At 49.1% G+C, this 18,198-nt stretch overlaps 1 protein-coding gene across 3 annotated transcripts in view; it reads left to right on the plus strand.

Annotated features, from left to right (window-relative positions):
• Positions 1–18,198, plus strand: part of LOC119970146 (tyrosine-protein kinase JAK2-like) — a 274,667-nt gene that overhangs the window by 177,394 nt on the left and 79,075 nt on the right. For all 3 annotated transcript variants that reach the window (XM_038804239.1, XM_038804241.1, XM_038804240.1), the window contains 2 exons: positions 4,524–4,669; positions 13,366–13,687. In XM_038804239.1, coding sequence (XP_038660167.1) covers positions 4,524–4,669; positions 13,366–13,687 — 468 coding nt within the window. The remainder of the gene's footprint in view (positions 1–4,523; positions 4,670–13,365; positions 13,688–18,198) is intronic.

Here is an 18,198-nt window from a genome sequence, read left to right on the forward strand (position 1 = left end):
TGTGACATCTTTTCAGCCTGTAATTTTCACTATAGTAGGGATTCCTAACTACAAAGGGGGAGTTTTGGTCTTCGATTTACTGCGTTGATCTATCTGGACCCAGTGTTGATTTGTCGTTCATACACAGTCTGTAAATGTTTTAACTCTAGTGAGATAAACCTTTGTATTGAGCCCTTAATTTGGGTCATTTCTTTATATTTGTACAACTACACGATGCTACTAAAGAAGGAAATGCCTTTGAATAAAGTGATGGATTCCTATTAGGCCGTAGAAGTGGAAACTATGTACAATACTCAAATTCCTACCTACTCTGTCATGGAGATAATGTAGTGTAGACAGTGTCCAGTTTGAAAGATCATGTAGCGCTGGAGCTACTTGGTTTACATCAGGAAATCTTGATATATTGATGAGTATCTGTAACAAAGCCAGGAATGTATATTTGTGCAAATATGATTCTGCACATAGCTGTTCCTTTTAACTAAAACATAGTGACCCCAAATTAATAATATAAATTTACAGCTTGGATTCAACTTATTGTTCTCGCGCATCTCTTTGCTGGAACAATTCAAAGCTCATTCTACTTTTTTCACACCCTCCTTATAGTCCTGTGTCTACTTCAAGTATTCACTCAACTTAAATTTCCATGTTTCAACAATCCTTTGCGAGCTACCAAACCCATTTCCTCACTCAGTGATGCTGGGTTGGACTTAAAGTTCCCCCGCTGCAGGGTTTGAAAGGTGGGGGGTCCACGATCAATCTAGTGGCCTGTCTGCCTGCCAACTATCTGCATGTCCCCATAGCGCCCCCCCCCCCCCCCCCCCCCCCCCCCCCCCCCCCACACACACACACACACACACAGACACACAACTATACCAGTGGCAGGAGTGGCATTGGGCATCAGTGGGCCAACTGAGACCCTTAAGTGGGCAATTTGTGCCCACTTAAGGGCTTCATCCCACCTTCGCTGGCATTCAACCAACAGTAGGAGAGGCCCACATTAAGTAACCGACTTGGCAGGTTCCCCTGCTCAGGCAGCTTGTGGTGGCCTGGGGCTGGTTTAGCACAGTGGGCTGAACAGCTGGCCTGTAATGCAGAACAATGCCAGCAGCGCAGGTTCAATTCCTGTACCGGCCTCCCGAACAGGCGCCAGAATGTATCGACTAGGGGTTTTCACAGTAACTTCATTGAAGCCTACTCGTGACAATAAGCAATTATTATTAGGGGCTGGTTTAGCACAGGGCTAAATAGCTGGCTTTTAAAGTACACCAAGGCAGGCCAGCAGCACGGTTCATTTCCCCTACCAGCCTCCCCAAACAGGCGCCGGAAAGTGGCGACTAGGGGCTTTTCACAGTAACTTCATCTGATGCCTACTTGTGACAATAAGCGATTTTCTTTTCATTTAATTTAATTTCATTTTCATTTTCCTTAACTGGCTCCCTGGGCCCATTTGAGGGCCCATCCTCTCTGTAACACCTCCGCACATCAGCACAGCATGGGTGTATTGCACTGTATTTGGTAAGACTAAACAAGGGATGTCCTTTGCCACATCAGAAGCAGCCATTCAACCTTTACGTATACATGTAAGGCAATTAATACAAGTGAATGCTGCAAGTTGGCTTTGGCTTCTGGGAAGAACAACTGTAAACATCACATCCCGCATTAAAAAAAATCATAAATGGGATCCAATTGACATCTCCTTCCTCAACTCCCAACTCACGTTCCTGAACCTGCAATCTCCTGCTGCCCTCCTTTACCGCATGTCTCCAGCCCAGGCTGGAATGGATACACGGCAATGTACATCAGGAATGGCTTATTGTGCTCCTAGGGGTATTTCCCTACACAGCATGGATTGGTAGATGGTGAAAAGGCTCATGGAGGTACTGACACCTAGGCCAGGATCTTCCCTTCTGGGGACTAAGCCGGCGGGAAAACCGGCGGCAACGACTCCGGCGTCAACGGCCTCCCAAGGTGAAGAATTCTCGCCTTTCTGGGGGGCTAGGTAGACGCTGGAGGGGCTAGCGTCGCTCCAGCCGCGTAGAAGGGATGGCGCGAGTTTGCGCATGTGTGGAACGGCTGCCGTGATTCCGCCCATGCGTGGAACGGCCGGCGTAATTTTGCACGTGCCCGGGGGGCTCTCTTCTTGCCGCTGGCCCCCGGGAAATATGGTGGAGCCCTACAGGGGCCCGGCGCGGAAGGAAGAAGTGCCCTCACAGAACAAGCCCGTTCGCAGATCGGTGGGCCCTGATCGCGGGTCAGGCCACCGTGGGGGCTCCCTCCGGGGTCGGATCCTCCCGCACCCGCCCGTGGACCGGCCACACATACTCATCTGCCAGGTCCTGCCGTGTGTGAGTTGAGTAATTCACACTGGCGGGACTGACAAAAAATGGACGGTCGCTCGGCCCATCGTGGCCCGGAGAATCACGGGGGGGGGGGCACTGTCAATGGCCCCCTATTGGGGTGGCGGGAATCTCGCCGCCGCCCGATAAACAGGGCCGGAGAATACAGCAGCCAGCGGCGGGGCGGGATTCGGGCAACCCACCGGGGATTCACCGACCTGGCGGGTGGCCGGAGAATCCCGCCCCTCATTCAAGAGAATGGGCAGCACGGTAGCATTGTGGATAGCATAATTGCTTCACAGCTCCAGGGACCCAGGTTCGATTCCGGCTTGGGTAACTGTCTGTGCGGAGTCTGCACATCCTCCCCCTGTGTGCGTGGGTTTCCTCCGGGTGCTCCGGTTTCCTACCACAGTCCAAAGATGTGCAGGTTAGGTGGATTGGCCGTGCTAAATTGCCCTTAGTGTCCAAAATTGCCCTTAGTGTTAGGTGGGGTTACTGGGTTATGGGGATAGGGTGGAGACGTTGACCTTGGTAGGGTGCTCTTTCCAATAGCCGGTGCAGACTCGATGGGCCGAATGGCCTCCTTCTGTACTGTAAATTCTATCATTTGAAGAGAATGTGTTATGGATTGAAACAATTGCTTTTGAAATCCCATACCCCTCCAGTGGCACGTCATGGGGGTGAATTTTGAATTTCGGGGGGGGGGGGGGGGGGGGGGGGTGGACAGGAGCTGTAATTCTTTGGTGGTCCCAAACTGTTCTTGCCACCTCCTTTTCCTACCTCAAGGAAAATAGTCACTGGTTGTAATTTTGACCTGTCTGCCCCCTTAATTGGAATGAAGACAAGTTCCCAGTTCAGTTAAGGGCGAACAATGGGCTCTTGAAGCTGTCTAGCTGGTCAGAGTCCTTCTAGCTTCGGGAGAGCACCTGGCTGCAGTCATGGTAAGGAACATAGAGAGTGGCTCAACAAGAAGGTACCCTCTCAGCCAATTTTGAAACAATTTTATTTGAAACATATATATATATATACAGAAAGCAGCCAGGAATTGATGATGAGACACTGCTGGAGAAAATCATCGGGACATTAAAAAAGACTGGCGTTTTTTTCTGTCATGTCCTTTGAACATTTCGAGAGGAATGTTGAAAATGTTGAAAAGGCTGTATGGCTGACCGTCAAGTGTCATCTGATTGGGTAATGAGTCTTTTTGTTTTCCAAATGACAGCGGGAGTCAGTACGCCACAAAGCTGGATGTGTTGGCCAACTAATGTGTTGCGCGTGCGTTTGGGAGCAAATAATATGATGAAACCTCCAGGAGTATATTTTAATTGCAGTTGGCAACCACATTGGGATCGTAATGTTGATGTTGAAACATGCTTCATGAGTATTCTCTAATTCTGTATAATTATGGAGCTTGGGTAAAAATGCATCCAAATTTACTTCCCCAGATTTTATGTGGTGAAAGCTGTAGATGATGGTTGAAAGCTGTGACTGACATTTTTGGAGATGGGAATAAATTAACATAAGTGCAGTGTGCTACAGTGCTCGGATGGAAGTCTGCATGCCGCACTTCACAAGGCAAGCTTTCTAGCCCTGCCATCCGATAAGAGGAGATGTCAATTGGACACTCCTTCACAGAAAATGTTCCTGGTGCATCCTGAAGAATATGGACAGTGTCAATAGCGACAAACCGTTCCCACTCAAGGGAACATCAAGACTTAAAAGGGCACAGATTCTAAATAATTGGCAAAAGGATCAAAAGTGATGAGACAAAAAAAAAAAAAAACATTTCACACCAGAGGGTGGTTTGGGAGCCTGGAACAAACTTCCTGAGGGGGTGGCGGAGGCAGGTTCGATCGAGGTATTGAAAAGGGAATTGGATTGCAACCTGAAAGACATGGGGAAGAATGCTCTTCCAGAGAGGTAGTGCAGATTCTATTGGTTCACCATTGGATTCAGAAGAGTGTGACCAATCAGAGCTGGAGTCTGGCTGTTGCCCCTCAAAGTGCAGTCAATTATTACTGGTAAAGATTAAACTATGGGGGTAAAAGGTGGAGAATTGGGACTATCCGATTTGCTGTCGCAGATAGTTGGGCTGAATGGCCTTCTGCCCTGTAAAGATTCTGTGATTCGTTAAAGCCCGACGAAGCAATGAAGAGTGAGTGTCTAATTGCAACTTTCCTTTCACAGTGGCGCGATGACTTTATCAATGGGTGGATAAAAGTACCAGTTACACATGAAACACAAGAGGAGTGTCTTGGCATGGCAGTGCTCGATATAATGAGAATGGCAAAGGAGAAGAATCAATCGCCTTCGGACATCTATCACTCGAGCAGGTACGAAGGCAGATATTTGTAATGGCTTTCCGTTCACAACCTGTGGTAACTCCCATTCCCAACAACCTTGCAAAGAATTATGGAATTGTAAAATAGAATAGTCACAACACAGGCCATTCAGCTCAATTCTCTGCGACAGCAAATCACGCAGTCCCAATATTCCTCCTTTGCCCCCACAGCGCTGCAGTTTTCTTGTTTCTCTCCAGGTAATTATATGAATCCCTTTCGAAAGCCACAATTGAATCTGGCTCCATCACAATCTCAGGCAGTGATTTCCAGCTCCTTCCATTCACTGAGCAAAGTAGCCTTTTCCTCAACTCCTTTTTCAGCCAGGAGACCAGGGATGATAACTTGTGTTCAGGAAAAAGTTGTGATCCCGTGCTGATAAAATTTAGAAGCAACACACCACGCGTGAACCCTTTGCAATTACTGTGGGCATGTTACCAAAAGGATGGCAATTAGATTTTATTCCCAGTCATCAGAAGATGAATCTAGATAAGGAAAGACCGAATAAACTTGACCATTAATGTGTTATGGACAGGAGAGGGTTAGTCCAAACAGCACTGTTTTCTTCCTACCACCTATCCATAAACGCAAGATGTTTTTAATTAGTTTGCTTTGAAGAATAAGCGGTGGCACACCTGTTCTCAACCCTTCAATTTTACTCATAATCTCGCAGAAAACCCGAGTTGGATGAACTCCAAAGGTTAGTTTATTTCCCACGTTCAAAATCCTGAACAGGAGTGTCTGCAATGTCCCACTCTGCATTTGTACTGTTAAAGGAGGATGGGGAAAAGTAGATTTCTAGAACAAGGGCTACAGAAAAACTGAACATTGCTTCCTATGAGTGCCATAGTACCAAACTTGGGAGTCCAATGAGGAATTCTTTCACGCGGACGTTTCCAGTTCTGCTGGTTGGAGACTAGGTGTTGTAGGTTTGAAGATTGTGCGGAATTCGGAAATGTAGTCACCAGTGGGGAGAAAGGGCTGGTGAAATTTGCAGACGGGCCGGCATGGCGGCGCAGTGGTTAGCACTGCTGCCTCCCGGCACCAAGGGCCCAGGTTGGATCCCTGCCCTGGGTCACAGTCTGTGTGGAGTTTCCACATTCGGCCAGTGTCTGTGTGGCTCTCACCCCCACAGCCCAAAGACGTGCAGGTTAGGTGAATTGGCCATGCTAAATTGGCCCTTAATTGTAGAAATTTAAAATAAGAAACGTGCAGGGAGACATCAGATAAATTTCAACATAGAGAAGTGTAGAATGAGTAACCTTAGTCGGAAGAATATATAAATGGTATGATTTCAAAGGAGATGTGGGAACAGAGAAAGTTGGGATGCATATTGTTATGAGCCAGGGTTTAGAGAACCCCAAAGTGTATCATGGAGTTCACCTGACCCACAATTTTTAATAGATTGTGATTATGGGGAGCACACGGGCCTACCTTACAGGTGTGATGCACCAGAGGTCCACAGTACTTTTAAATTAAAACAATGTTTATTTATGAAACCAATTAACACTTTATAAACCCACAGTAAACATCTTAACAACTATCAACACCAATCCTCCCCACAGATACAATATTCTATAAGTAAACCTTATTAGCATCCATAAGACAAAAGACCTTTTTTAACACAGAGATCAAGTGTAAATTCACTACTGAGAGCAGTCAGCAGTTTGAAATCAGCCAATTGATCTGGAGACAGTCTTTGGTTTGCAGAGAGATCCTTATACAGCTCCTTGTTTTGCCTGCAGCTATCCAGCTCTCGAAACTAAACTAAAACACACCCTGCAGCAAACACGAAAGTACAGCAGACAACCCAGCTCCACCCACACTCTGACATCACCGATGAATACCCATTTCTTACAAGGTACATCCACTACAGCTAATTTTATAAACACCCATTTCTTAAAGGTACTCTCACATGACAATATGCACAAGTCTTTGACGGTGCCAGATCAAGTTAATAAACCTATTAAAAAGGCATATGGGTCCACCTCCACCCCCCCCCCCCCCCCCCCCCCCAACCCCCCCACCACCCACCACCACCCACCACCACCATAGCCGCCTGGATTGGCAAGCTGTCTGCTTATCAGGTGGGAAAAGCTGCTCACGGTAGCATGGTGGTTAGCATCAATGCTTCACAGCTCCAGGGTCCCAGGTTCGATTCCCGGCTGGGTCGCTGTCTGTGTGGAGTCTGCACGTCCTCCCCGTGTGTGCGTGGGTTTCCTCCGGGTGCTCCGGTTTCCTCCCACAGTCCAAAGATGTGCGGGTTAGGTGGATTGGCCATGCTAAATTGCCCGTAGTGTAAGGTTAATGGGGGGATTGTTGGGTTACGGGTATACGGGTTACGTGGGTTTAAGTAGGGTGATCATTGCTCGGCACAACATCGAGGACTGAAGGGCCTGTTCTGTGCTGTACTGTTCTATATTCTATATTCTATAACAATGCAGCGGAGGAACAGATAGCTGGTAGGGAAGCAAGGAGAAATCACAGTGAGAATGGCGAGATATTTTTCTCATCATTAGGAGGAAGAGATGGCAGGTGCTCAAATGTTGGTTGGGCGGAAAAAGCACTGGCCGGTATGTGGGGAATGACTGGAGGCCCGCTGGGGTGGGGTAGTTGGTGTCCATGGATTGGCAAAGGCATCGCTGAAAAGATGGCAGTTTGTGCCAGAAGTCATGGATTTGGAAGGTGCTGTTAAAGCCTTGGTGAGTTTCTGCAGTGCAATTTCTAGATGGTATGCTCTGCAGCCACGGTGAATCAGTGGTAGAGGGAATGGATGTTGAAGGTGGTGGATAGCATGCCAATCAAGCGGGCTGCTTTGTGTTGGTTTCGTGTTGTTGAGCTTCTTGAATGTTGCTGGAACTGCACTCATGGGTTTTCCATCACACCCTGCCTTGTGCCTTGCAGATGGTGGGACAGGCTTTGGGCAGTTAGGAGGTGAGTTACTCGCCACAGAACACCCAACTTGGGGTTGGATTTGAAATGTTTAAATTTCAACTCATCATTTTACCTAAACCCACCCGTTCTTGGGAATTATAAGTACCCTCAAAGAGTACAAAAACAAGGAAGATGTGCTAAAGTTTAAGGAAACACTGGTTAGACTCCAGATTATACTACAGAGTATCAATTCTAGACACCATGTTGTGAGAAGGAGAGGGTGCTGAGGAGAAAGATATGAAGACACTGGAGACTGGAGTTGTTCCCCTTAGTACAGTGAAGGTTAAAGGGAGATTTGAGAGAAACGTGAAAAATTTGCATGGAATAAACTAGGAGAAAGTATTTCTAGCGGCAGGAAGGGAGGTGACCAGAAGGCACATGCGTCATGTTATTGGTCAAACAAAAAACAGGGATCCAGAGGAATAGAAACGTTATTATTGCGACTTGACCTCTGTCTCAGCTCATTTGCTGCTGAATCCCTCATTCGGGAACGGGAACGCGACGCAGCTGGTAGATGCTGAAAGAGGCCTCTTCCGGGATCTACCAGATCGCCACTCCTCGCAAGATCAACGGCACCCGTATTTGTCAAATTTTCATAAGCATGTGTAGCTCATCTCACTCTAACATGCAGCTGGTCTGATCCATCCGAGGCTTTGGAATCGAACCTCTTTGCCTCTGAGACCTTAGGCAAGCGCCGTTCGGTAGTGGTTCCCACAAATAGGAACCGGGCGGAATGGCACTTGAAGGCGGGAATGGCACTGGAGAGAGGGGGAATGGCTCTGGAGGTGGTGGGGGGGGGGATCTCCCAGGGGATCACAGGCCCCCGGGTGGTTAGCCTCTGGGCAGGGTGGCACCCTGGCACTGCAGGCCGTTAGAGGCACTGCAAAGGTGCCAGGTTGGAAGTGCCAAGGTGCCAGGCTGGCATTGTGCCCGTGCCAGGGAACAGGTCCAGGGTGCCTTGACCGTGTGAGGTGTGGTGTAGGGAGAAGGGACAAAGACCCTCTTAAAGGTGATATGGGACTTTGGAAGGTAAGGGGGTTGAGATATTGTTGATCCGTTTCTTCACTGAGGAGCCCTGAACCATCAGAACCCCTCAATGCAGGAAACTGGGCTAATCCCGGCCTTAGCGGGGCATTCCCGGCTGAGGGTGTGGATTACAACAGCGTCCCGTTTGCAGCGCCAAGCAGCACCTGGCTAAACACACTCAACACGGGACTCTGTTGCAATTTGGTTGCATCATGCACTATGTTTCGATGTGACTATTCCAGCACACCCAACTGACCTTGGGTCAGCAGGGTAGCATGGTGGTTAGCATAAATGCTTCACAGCTCCAGGGTCCCAGGTTCGATTCCCAGCTGGGTCACTGTCTGTGCGGAGTCTGCACATCCTCCCCCTGTGTGCGTGGGTTTCCTCCCGGGTGCTCCGGTTTCTTCCCACAGTCCAAAGATGTGCGGGTTAGGTGGATTGGCCATGCTAAATTGCCCGTAGTGTCCTAATTTTAAAAAGTAAGGTTAAGGGGGGGGGTTGTTGGGATACGGGTATAGGGTGGATACGTGGGTTTGAGTAGGGTGATCATGGCTCGGCATAACATTGAGGGCCGAAGGGCCTGTTCTGTGCTGTACTGTTCTATGTTCTATGACCTCCCTCATTCTACCCGCAATTTCATCCAAAACTCGATAGTCCATATCATAACATGCGTCGAATTCTGTTCCCCTATCACTCTTATGCTCACTGATCTACATTAGCTCTCAGTCAGGTAATGTCATGATTAAAAAATTCTCTTCCTTGTTTTCATATCCTCTCCCCCCGTCTCTATATTTTCCTCCACCCAAAACCCGCCAAATATCTTCACTGTTCAAATTCTGGCCTCTTAAGTATTTCTGATTTTAATCGCTCCACCATTGGGAGCCATACTTTTTTGCCTAGGCCCCTAGCTTTGGAATTCCACCCTGTGCTGCTCGGCCTCGCTCCTCGCTTTCCTCTATAAGACTCTTTAGTATGACATTCTGCATTGCCCAAACGTCTTGTCATCCTGCGACTGTAATGGAAACCGATTCACCCATGACTTTGTTAGGATCCCAAACGAGAACCCAACTATTTGCAATTTGTAAAACAATGAGGGAAGGTTACTGCACCAGAGGAGTGATAACACTGACCAATAGGTATTTTTTTTGTTAAAATAAACTTTAATTTAGTCACAGAATCAACTGCATTAGCTTCACAGATAAGAGTTACAACAGTCCCAAAGTAAAAGCAAAACCTTTAACCTATTTCCTATACCTGTCGCTATATATTCCAATTAAGCAAACCAATATAATACAAATACCACTTATAAATAAAATTAACAATCAGTTAACTCACTTTTCTCTACGCAGAACCCTTGGAGAGAATCTTTCAGTAGCAAACAGAATGACACTTCTTGACAGACTAAAATCCTATAGCAAACAAAAAGTACCGATCGACCTGGCTCCTCTCCTTAATTACATCATCTGTACCCAAAGCACAAAGCATTCTTCTGTCTCCTCCCACAACAGGCGTTGTAATAGGGTAGTGACACTCGGGGATTTCAACTTACCCAACATTAACTGGGGTAGCCATAGTGCAAATGATTTAGAGGAAGCGGAATTTTTAAAATGCATCCAGGAGAACATTTAAGTCAGTGCGCAGAAGGTCCTTGCAAACAGGCGCCGGAATGTGGCGACTATGGGCTTTTCACAGTAACTTCATTTGAAGCCTACTCGTGACAATAAGCGATTTTCATTTCATTTCATTTTTCATTTTCATGTGGTGCCATTATTCAAGATGGGAGGAAGGGATAAATCGGGAAACTACAGGCCAGTCAGTCTAACCTCAGTGGTGGGGAAACTATCGGAAGCAATTCTGAGAGACAGAATCAATCTGCATTTGGAGAAGTAAGGATTAATTGAGAACAGCCAGCATATGGTTTTGTTAAGGGGAGATCATGACTGACCAACTTAATTGAATTTTTCGAAGAGATGACCATGCGTGTAGATGAGGGCAATGCATTTGACATAGTCTACTTGGATTTTAGCAAAGCTTTTGACAAGGTCCCAGATTGGTGGGATGGTGGCACATGGGCGGAAGGGTAGCACAGTGGCTAGCACTGCTGCCTCACAGTTCCAGGGACCCGGATTCAATTCCGGCCTCGGGTGAAGTTTGCACTTTCATCCCATATCTGCGTGGGTTTCCTCCAGGTGCTACGGTTTCCTCATTGAGTCTAAAAGTGCAGGTTAGGTGGATTGGCCATGTTAAATTCCCCTTTAGTGTCCAAAGGTTAGGTGGGGCTACTGGGTTACGGAGTTAGGGTGGAGATGTGGGCTTAAGAAGAGATGCTCTTGCAAGGGTGGTGTAGACTCAATGGGCCAAATGTCCTAATTCTGCAGTGTAAATTCTAGTCTATGGGTGACTGATAGTGAAGATAAGAGCCCGTGGGATCGAACAAAATTTTGCAAATTAGATCCAGAATCGGTTGAGTGGCAGGAAGCAAGGGTGATGGCCGAGCGGTGTTTTGCTGACTGGTAACCTGTGTCCAGTGGGATCCCACAGGGATCAGTGTTTTTTTGTGGTTTATGTAAATGATTTAGTTGTGAATGAAAGAGGGTTGATCAGTAAGTTTGTGGATGATCCAAAAATTGGTAGAGCGGTGAATAGTGAGGAGGATAGCCTTAGATTACAGCAGGATATGAAAAAGTGAAATGGAAATCGCTTATTGTCACGCGTAGGCTTCAATGAAGTTACTGTGAAAAGCCCCTAGTCGCCACATTCAGGCGCCTGTTCGGGGAGGCTGTTACGGGAATCGAACTGTGCTGCTGGCCTGCCTGGGTCTGCTTTCAAAGCCAGCGATTTAGCCCAGTGTGCTAAAGGATATAGATGGGTAGCCTGATTGGCTGATCAGTGGCCAATGGAACACAATCCGGATATGTGTGAGGTGATGCACTTGGGCAGGACAAACAAGGCAAGGGAATACATGATAAACGGCAGGACCTTGGGAAGCACAGAGGATCAGGGGGACCTTGGTGTGTGCTAACACCGATCCCCTAAAGTAGCAGGGCAGGTAGATGCAGTGGTTAAGAAGACATACGGTCTACTTGCCTTCATTAGCTGAGTCAGTGTTTAAGAACAGGGAGGTTATGCTGGAACTGCATAAAACACTGGTTAGGCCACATTGTGTGCAGTTCTGGAATCCACTTTACAGGAGGGTTGTGATAGCACTGGAAATAGCGGAGGGGATTTACCAGGATGTTGCCTGGGCTGGAGAGTTTTAGCTAGAAAAAGGGATTGGATAGACTTGGACTGTTTTCCTTGGAGCAGAGGAGACTTGGGAGGGGGGGAACATGATTGGGAGGTGTAAAATTATGAGGGGCATAGCCAACAGACAAGAAGAAACTTTTCCCCTTAGTGGAGGGATCAGTGATCAGGGGGCACATGTTTAAGTTGAGGGGCAGGAGGTTTAGAGAGGATGGGAGGAAAAACGATTTCACCAGAGGGTGGTGGGAGTCTAGAACTCACTGCCCAATGGATGGTGGAAGCAGAGACCCTCATAACATTTTGGACATGCACTTGGCAATGCAAAGGCATTTAAGGCTCTGGGCCAAGTGCTAGAAAATGGGATTAGAATAGTTAGGTAGTTTCTGACCGGTGCAGACTCGATGGGCCAAAGGACCTTTTCTGTGCTGTAGACCTCTATGATTATGTCCCATGATTTGGTTAGCCAGGATCCAAATGCACTATTGTAAATGATCTACACCACACAACCTCCAAAAAAAAATAATATTCCATTAGCCACCCATGTGTAAATGGATAAATACTTCTCATCTATAAGCAGAACACTCCCCCTGCAAAATCAAGAATGATCTCACTTTTATGACCCCTTAGTAACAGCTTTAGCAGACATGGGCTGTATGATCTCAAACCCAAGTTGTTTCAATAACATTACTGCAACATATATAACATATAACAATTTTATTACCTTCATCACAATTTTAGAAAGTATTTGGACAAATACTTCAGCTGGGAAAAAGCTAAGAAAACTGTTACAATTTTCCGTCTCCCTATTTAAGGAATATTCAGATACTTGAGAAGAGAAAGTATTTGTTCAGAGAATCATAGTTTTCTCTGAATTTTGCAAGAGTTGTTGACAGTTTTAAAAAAAATCTTCTCACCTCAGCAGTCTTGACGAGGCGGTGTGCAAACGCGCGCGCGCGCACACACACACACACACACACTGATCGTTATTTTGTATCTTTGCACAAATCCCTTGGAGAGTAGTGTGATGGCCTTCCAGCCTTATTAAGTCTGGGAGGCCACACAATGTGAACAATCCTTCCCTACCCATAACCACTTCAATTGTACAGTTTGTCCCATATGGCTGGCGAGATATATGGGGAACTCTCACGGTGAGGGGCACCCACCTCCACTTGGTATGAGGGTCCCATGGGATGTCAACATGGAATTCCGGGGCAGTACGCCGATTCAGCCTGTCCTCACCAGGACTCTCCGGAAAAGATTTGAACTGTGCACCTTCTGACTTGCAAGCCAAAATGCTACCAATCGGCAAATATTCCTTGCTGGTACAAATCTGCTGAGGTTGTAACTTTCACAATTATGTTCCTACCCCGACATGGTCATGAATTTCTTATGTTGTCCATTAACCGCAACCCAATTTGAAGTTGCAGAAGATGTAGAGCTTGAGCTGGTTCCCATTCATGCCAGTAATTGTGTTGTTTCAATTCTAGTTACAAATCGTTGTTGCCGAAAAACATTCGCCTACAAATCCAAAATTACCACTTTGTGACAAGGAAGCGGATTCGATACAGATTTTACCGATTTATCCAGCAATTCAGCCAGTGCAATGCAAGTGCTCGGGATCTGAAGTTAAAGTACTTGATTAACATGGAAACTCTTCAGCCAGTCTTTTTCTCGGAGTACTTTGAAGTGAAGGAGCCGGTGCGTGGACCCTTGGGCGAGGACATCTTTACAACCATCATTGTAACTGGAAACGGAGGAATTCAGTGGGTGAAGGGGAAATATAAAGACCACAATTTTCAGTCTGATCAGGTAATAGCCAAAATCATTGAAATACTTCACCTGCAGCAGTTGCAGCTCTCTTAGCTAAGGCATCAGGGGGATTAACGTAAAACAAATTGCAATGCCCTGTTTGAAAATTCACTTGTCATCCTACTTTCTTCGCATGATGTATTTACTGAGATGCCTCACTGATTTTATGGAGGTTATGGTGTAAGACGGCATCATTTATCATAACCTGTACATGGGATTTGGTTGGGTTCATCTGTATTCTTGGAAAGTCGAACTGCAAGATTCATCTGGTTGGAATTTAATCTTGTTTTTGCATAAATTGCTATCCCTTTCATTTGAACGTATGTCTTCATGTCGTTCTCAAATCCGTTTCCAACATTGTTACTCTACTTCAATGTATCACACCGAGTACAGCGCACAGAAAAGGGCCGTTTGGCCTATTTGGTTTGTGCTTCTCATGACCTACTCCTACCCTATTTCATTTAACCCTAACAATACATCCTTCTATTCCGTTCTCCCTTGCGTGCTCATCCTGAATGCACCTTTTTTGTTTAGTTCATTTTTTATGGGATGTGGGCTTCGCTGACTAAGCTAGCATTTATTGCCCATCCCTAATTTCCCTTGAGAAGGCGGTGGTGAGCTGCCTTTTGGATACGCTGCAGTCCATGTGGTGTAGGTACACCCCCTGTGTTGTTGGGGCGTAAGTTCCAGAATTTTGACATAGTGCCAGCGAAGGAACGAAGGTGTATTTTGAAGTCGGGATGGTGAGTGACTTGGAAGGGAACTTCCAGGTGGTGATGTTCCCATGTATCTGCTGATCTTATCCTTATAGATGGTAGTGTTTGTGAATTTAGAAGGTGCTGCCTCAGGAGCCTTGGTGAGTTCCTGCAGTGCATCTTCCAGATGGTACACATGGCTGCTACTGTGCATCGGTGGCAGAGGGGGTGAAAACTTGTGGAAGGGGTGCCAGGCTAGTGGGCTGCTCTGTCCTGGATGGTGTCGAGCTTCTCGAGTTGTTTTGGAGTTGTTTTGACACTGCACTCATCCAAACAAGTAGAGACAATACCATCACACTCCTGACTTGTGCCTTGTAGATGGTGCAGACTGGAAAATCAGGAGGTGAATTACCCGCTGCAGGATTCCTAGCCTCTGACCTGCTGATGAACCATCAATCGGACGCGAGACGAGTTGCTGTACAAAAGTTAGGCTTTAATAAGCTAGAACTTAGCCCTACGGTCGACTACAGTAAATGGACGACCGCCGGGCGTTCTGACTATTTATACCTCGGTATGGAGGCGTGGTTAACTCAGCCTCTCAACCAATCGGAGAGCCGTCACATGACTGGTTGAGAGGCACATGACCGACCGGGGCCAATGGTAAGCCGGTGTTATGCACCAATGGCAGACAGCTATGCAAATCGTACCACCACATTCACCCCTTGCGGAGAAAGAAGCCGGGAGGGGGAGGGGGATCAACGAGAGCCGGGGGCGGGGGGGGGGGGGGGGGGACTGGTGGTATGAGTAGCAGCCAGAGAAGGGAGAGAGAAAAAACATTTCTCTTTTCTTTTATTACATTTTTTTTGGCTTCCCACTGGCCCAGACAATTAACAATAGTACACAAAGTCCCAACAAAGTCCATGGAGTTGTTGTAATTTAAATCGATTCAATCAGTCTTTTCGTGGCCCGTGACGTTCTGGCAGACCGCCGCAGTGGAGTAGGTGAAGTCGGTTCAGCCGATGGTGGTGGTTCCACTGACGTCCTGGAGTCCGGGAGCGATGGTCCTTGAAGAGTCTCCGTCACCCGAGCTGGCTGTGGAGACACCATGGATGGGGAAGGGGTGGCCTGGGTGGGGCGCTGGGGGAAAAAAAACAGGGGGGGGTCTGTGGTGAAGGGGGAGAAGGCCGCACGCCGGCGGGTGCCAGGTCCCGGAGGGAGACCGTGTCCTGCCGACCGTCGGGGTACTCCACATACGCATACTGCGGGTTAGCGTGGAGTAACTGGACTTGTTCCACCAACGCGTCGGACTTGTGCACCCGCACATGCTTCCGGAGCAAGATGGGTCCGGGGGCGGCCAGCCACGTCGGGAGAGGGGATCCGGAGGACGACTTCCTGGGGAAAACAGCCGAACAGGGAGAAGATGGAGAGTAGGGCCTTAATGACGGTCGATGTGGTCATGTCGGGGCAGGGAATGTTGAAGGGGAAGCGGGAGTATTCGCCGATTAGCGCCAGGAAGTAAATGGTGCGGTTGTTAGAGGGAAGGGGCCCTTTGAAGTCAATGCTGAGACGTTTGAAGGGGCGGAATGCTTTGATCAGGTGTGCGCGCTCGGGGCGGTAGAAGTGGGGTTTGCACTCTGCGCAGATGTGGCAGTCATGGGTTACTGTCCTGACTTCCGCGATGGAGAAAGGCAGGTTGCGGGCCTTAATGAAATGGTAGAGACGGGTCACCCCCGGATGGCAGAGGTCCGCATGGAGGGAGCGGAGGCGGTCTATCTGCGCGCTGGCGCAGGTACCGCGGGACAGGGCATCAGGAGGCTCATTGAGCTTCCCAGGACGATACAAGATATCGTAGTTGTACGTGGACAACTCGATCCGCCACCGTAAGATCTTGTCATTCTTAATCTTGCCCCTTTGTGCATTATCAAACATGAAGGCTACTGACCGTTGGTCTGTGAGGAGGGTAAACCTCCTGCCTAGTGCCTCCAATGTCGCACCGCTTCGACTATGGCCTGGGCTTCCTTTTCCACAGAGGGGTGGCGGAGTTCGGAAGCCTGGAGGGTTCTGGAGAAGAAGGCCACGGGTCTGCCCGCTTAGTTCAGGGTGGCCGCCAGAGCTACTTCTGATGCGTCGCTCTCGACCTGGAAGGGGAGGGATTCGTCGATGGCGCGCATCGTGGCCTTTGCGATGCCCACCACGACGGCGGGAAGGTAGTGGTTTGAATGAGGGGACGGGCCTTGTTAGCGTAATTGGGAACCCATTGGGCATAGTAAGCGAAGAAACCCAGGCAGCGTTTAAGGGATTGAGTGTATTGGGGAGAGGGAGTTCCATCAGGGGGCGCATGCGTTCGGGGTCGGGGCCTATCACTCCGTTACGCACTACGTAGCCGAGGATGGCTAGACGGTCGGTGCTAAACACGCACTTATCCTTATTGTATGTGAGGTTAAGGAGTTTTGCGGTTTGGAGGAATTTCTGGAGGTTGGCGTCATGGTCCTGCTGATCGTGGCTGCAGATGGTGACATTATCAAGATACGGGAAGGTAGCCCGTAATCCGTACTTGTCGACCATTCGGTCCATCTCCCGTTGGAAGACCGAGACCCCATTTGTGACACCAAATGGAACACTAAGGAAGTGGTAGAGGTCAGAGAGGACAAGGAGTTTATAATTTTTAAAAACCTTCCCTTGGATCTTGAGGTCCGCGATACAGCAGCCGGTGATGCGGACGGAGTGCAAACGTGAGGCTAACCCGATTTTGTGTTTTACAGGATGGACAGGGAGCGCGCAGCGTCTTACCGTGCTAGGGTGAACGAAGCTTTCCGTGCTCCCGGAGTCCAGCAGGCAGCCCGTCTCGTGGCCGTTGAGGTGGATCAGCGTTGTCGTTTTGGCGAGCGTGCGTGGACGTGACTGGTCGAGCTGAATGGCCGCGAGCCGTGGAGAAGATCCATAGTCGTCGTCGTCGGCCGAGTAGGTGCTGGAAGAACCTTGCGTGCCAGTCCCGGAAGGTGGTGCCCAGGATCCGCACGTGGAGTCGGGATCCCAAGATGGCGGCGCCCAGGACCCGCACATGGAGTCGCCGCCCCGAGATGGCGCCGCCCGCGGGGCCCTCGTGGTTGGTGGGGGCGGAGTTAGCTGTGCCGGCGAGCCGACCGGAGCGGCTGGGAGCGGGGGCAGAGAGGCGCGCAGACCAGGCGCAGGGGCCCTTGGGGCAGCGAGGAAAGAGTTGCACGGTGCGCTGGAGGGGCCCGGAGGAGAGGGGGAGGCGCGCAGGCCGGGCGCAGGGGCCCGGGGGTGGGGGGGAGAGATTGGCGCGGCGTACAGGAGGGGCCAGCATGGGTCCGGAGGGGGGGATCCCCGGTCGCTGCGCTGTACCGCGCAGCGACCGATTTGGCCTGGCAGACTGAGGAGAAGTGGCCCTTCTTCCCACAGCTCTGACAGAGGGCGGAGCGGGCTGGGCAGCGTGGGCAAGGGTGTTTCGCGAACCCACAAAAATAGCAGCGGGACCCCGTGGACTTGTCAGGGTGTCCCGCGGCGCAGGCCTGAGGGAGGTCGGGAGCGGCGGATGGCGGTGGGGAAGCGTGCCAGGAGGCCCAGGATGGTGCAGCGCGGCTGGGAACATAGGCGCGGGCGTTTAAATCGGCGACCTCCAGGGAGGTGGAGAGAATCCGTGCCTCAGTTAAGCTGAGGTCGTCTTTCTCCAGCATCCGCTGGCGGATAGCGGGGGACTGCATCCCAGCCACGTAAGCATCTCTGATCAGCAGTTCCATGTGCTCCGTGGCTGAAACTTGGAGGCAGGAGCAATTCCTCCCCAGGACAGCGAGG

Source organism: Scyliorhinus canicula, chromosome 8 (genome assembly GCF_902713615.1).
Source record: "Scyliorhinus canicula chromosome 8, sScyCan1.1, whole genome shotgun sequence".
Lineage (NCBI taxonomy): Eukaryota > Metazoa > Chordata > Chondrichthyes > Carcharhiniformes > Scyliorhinidae > Scyliorhinus > Scyliorhinus canicula.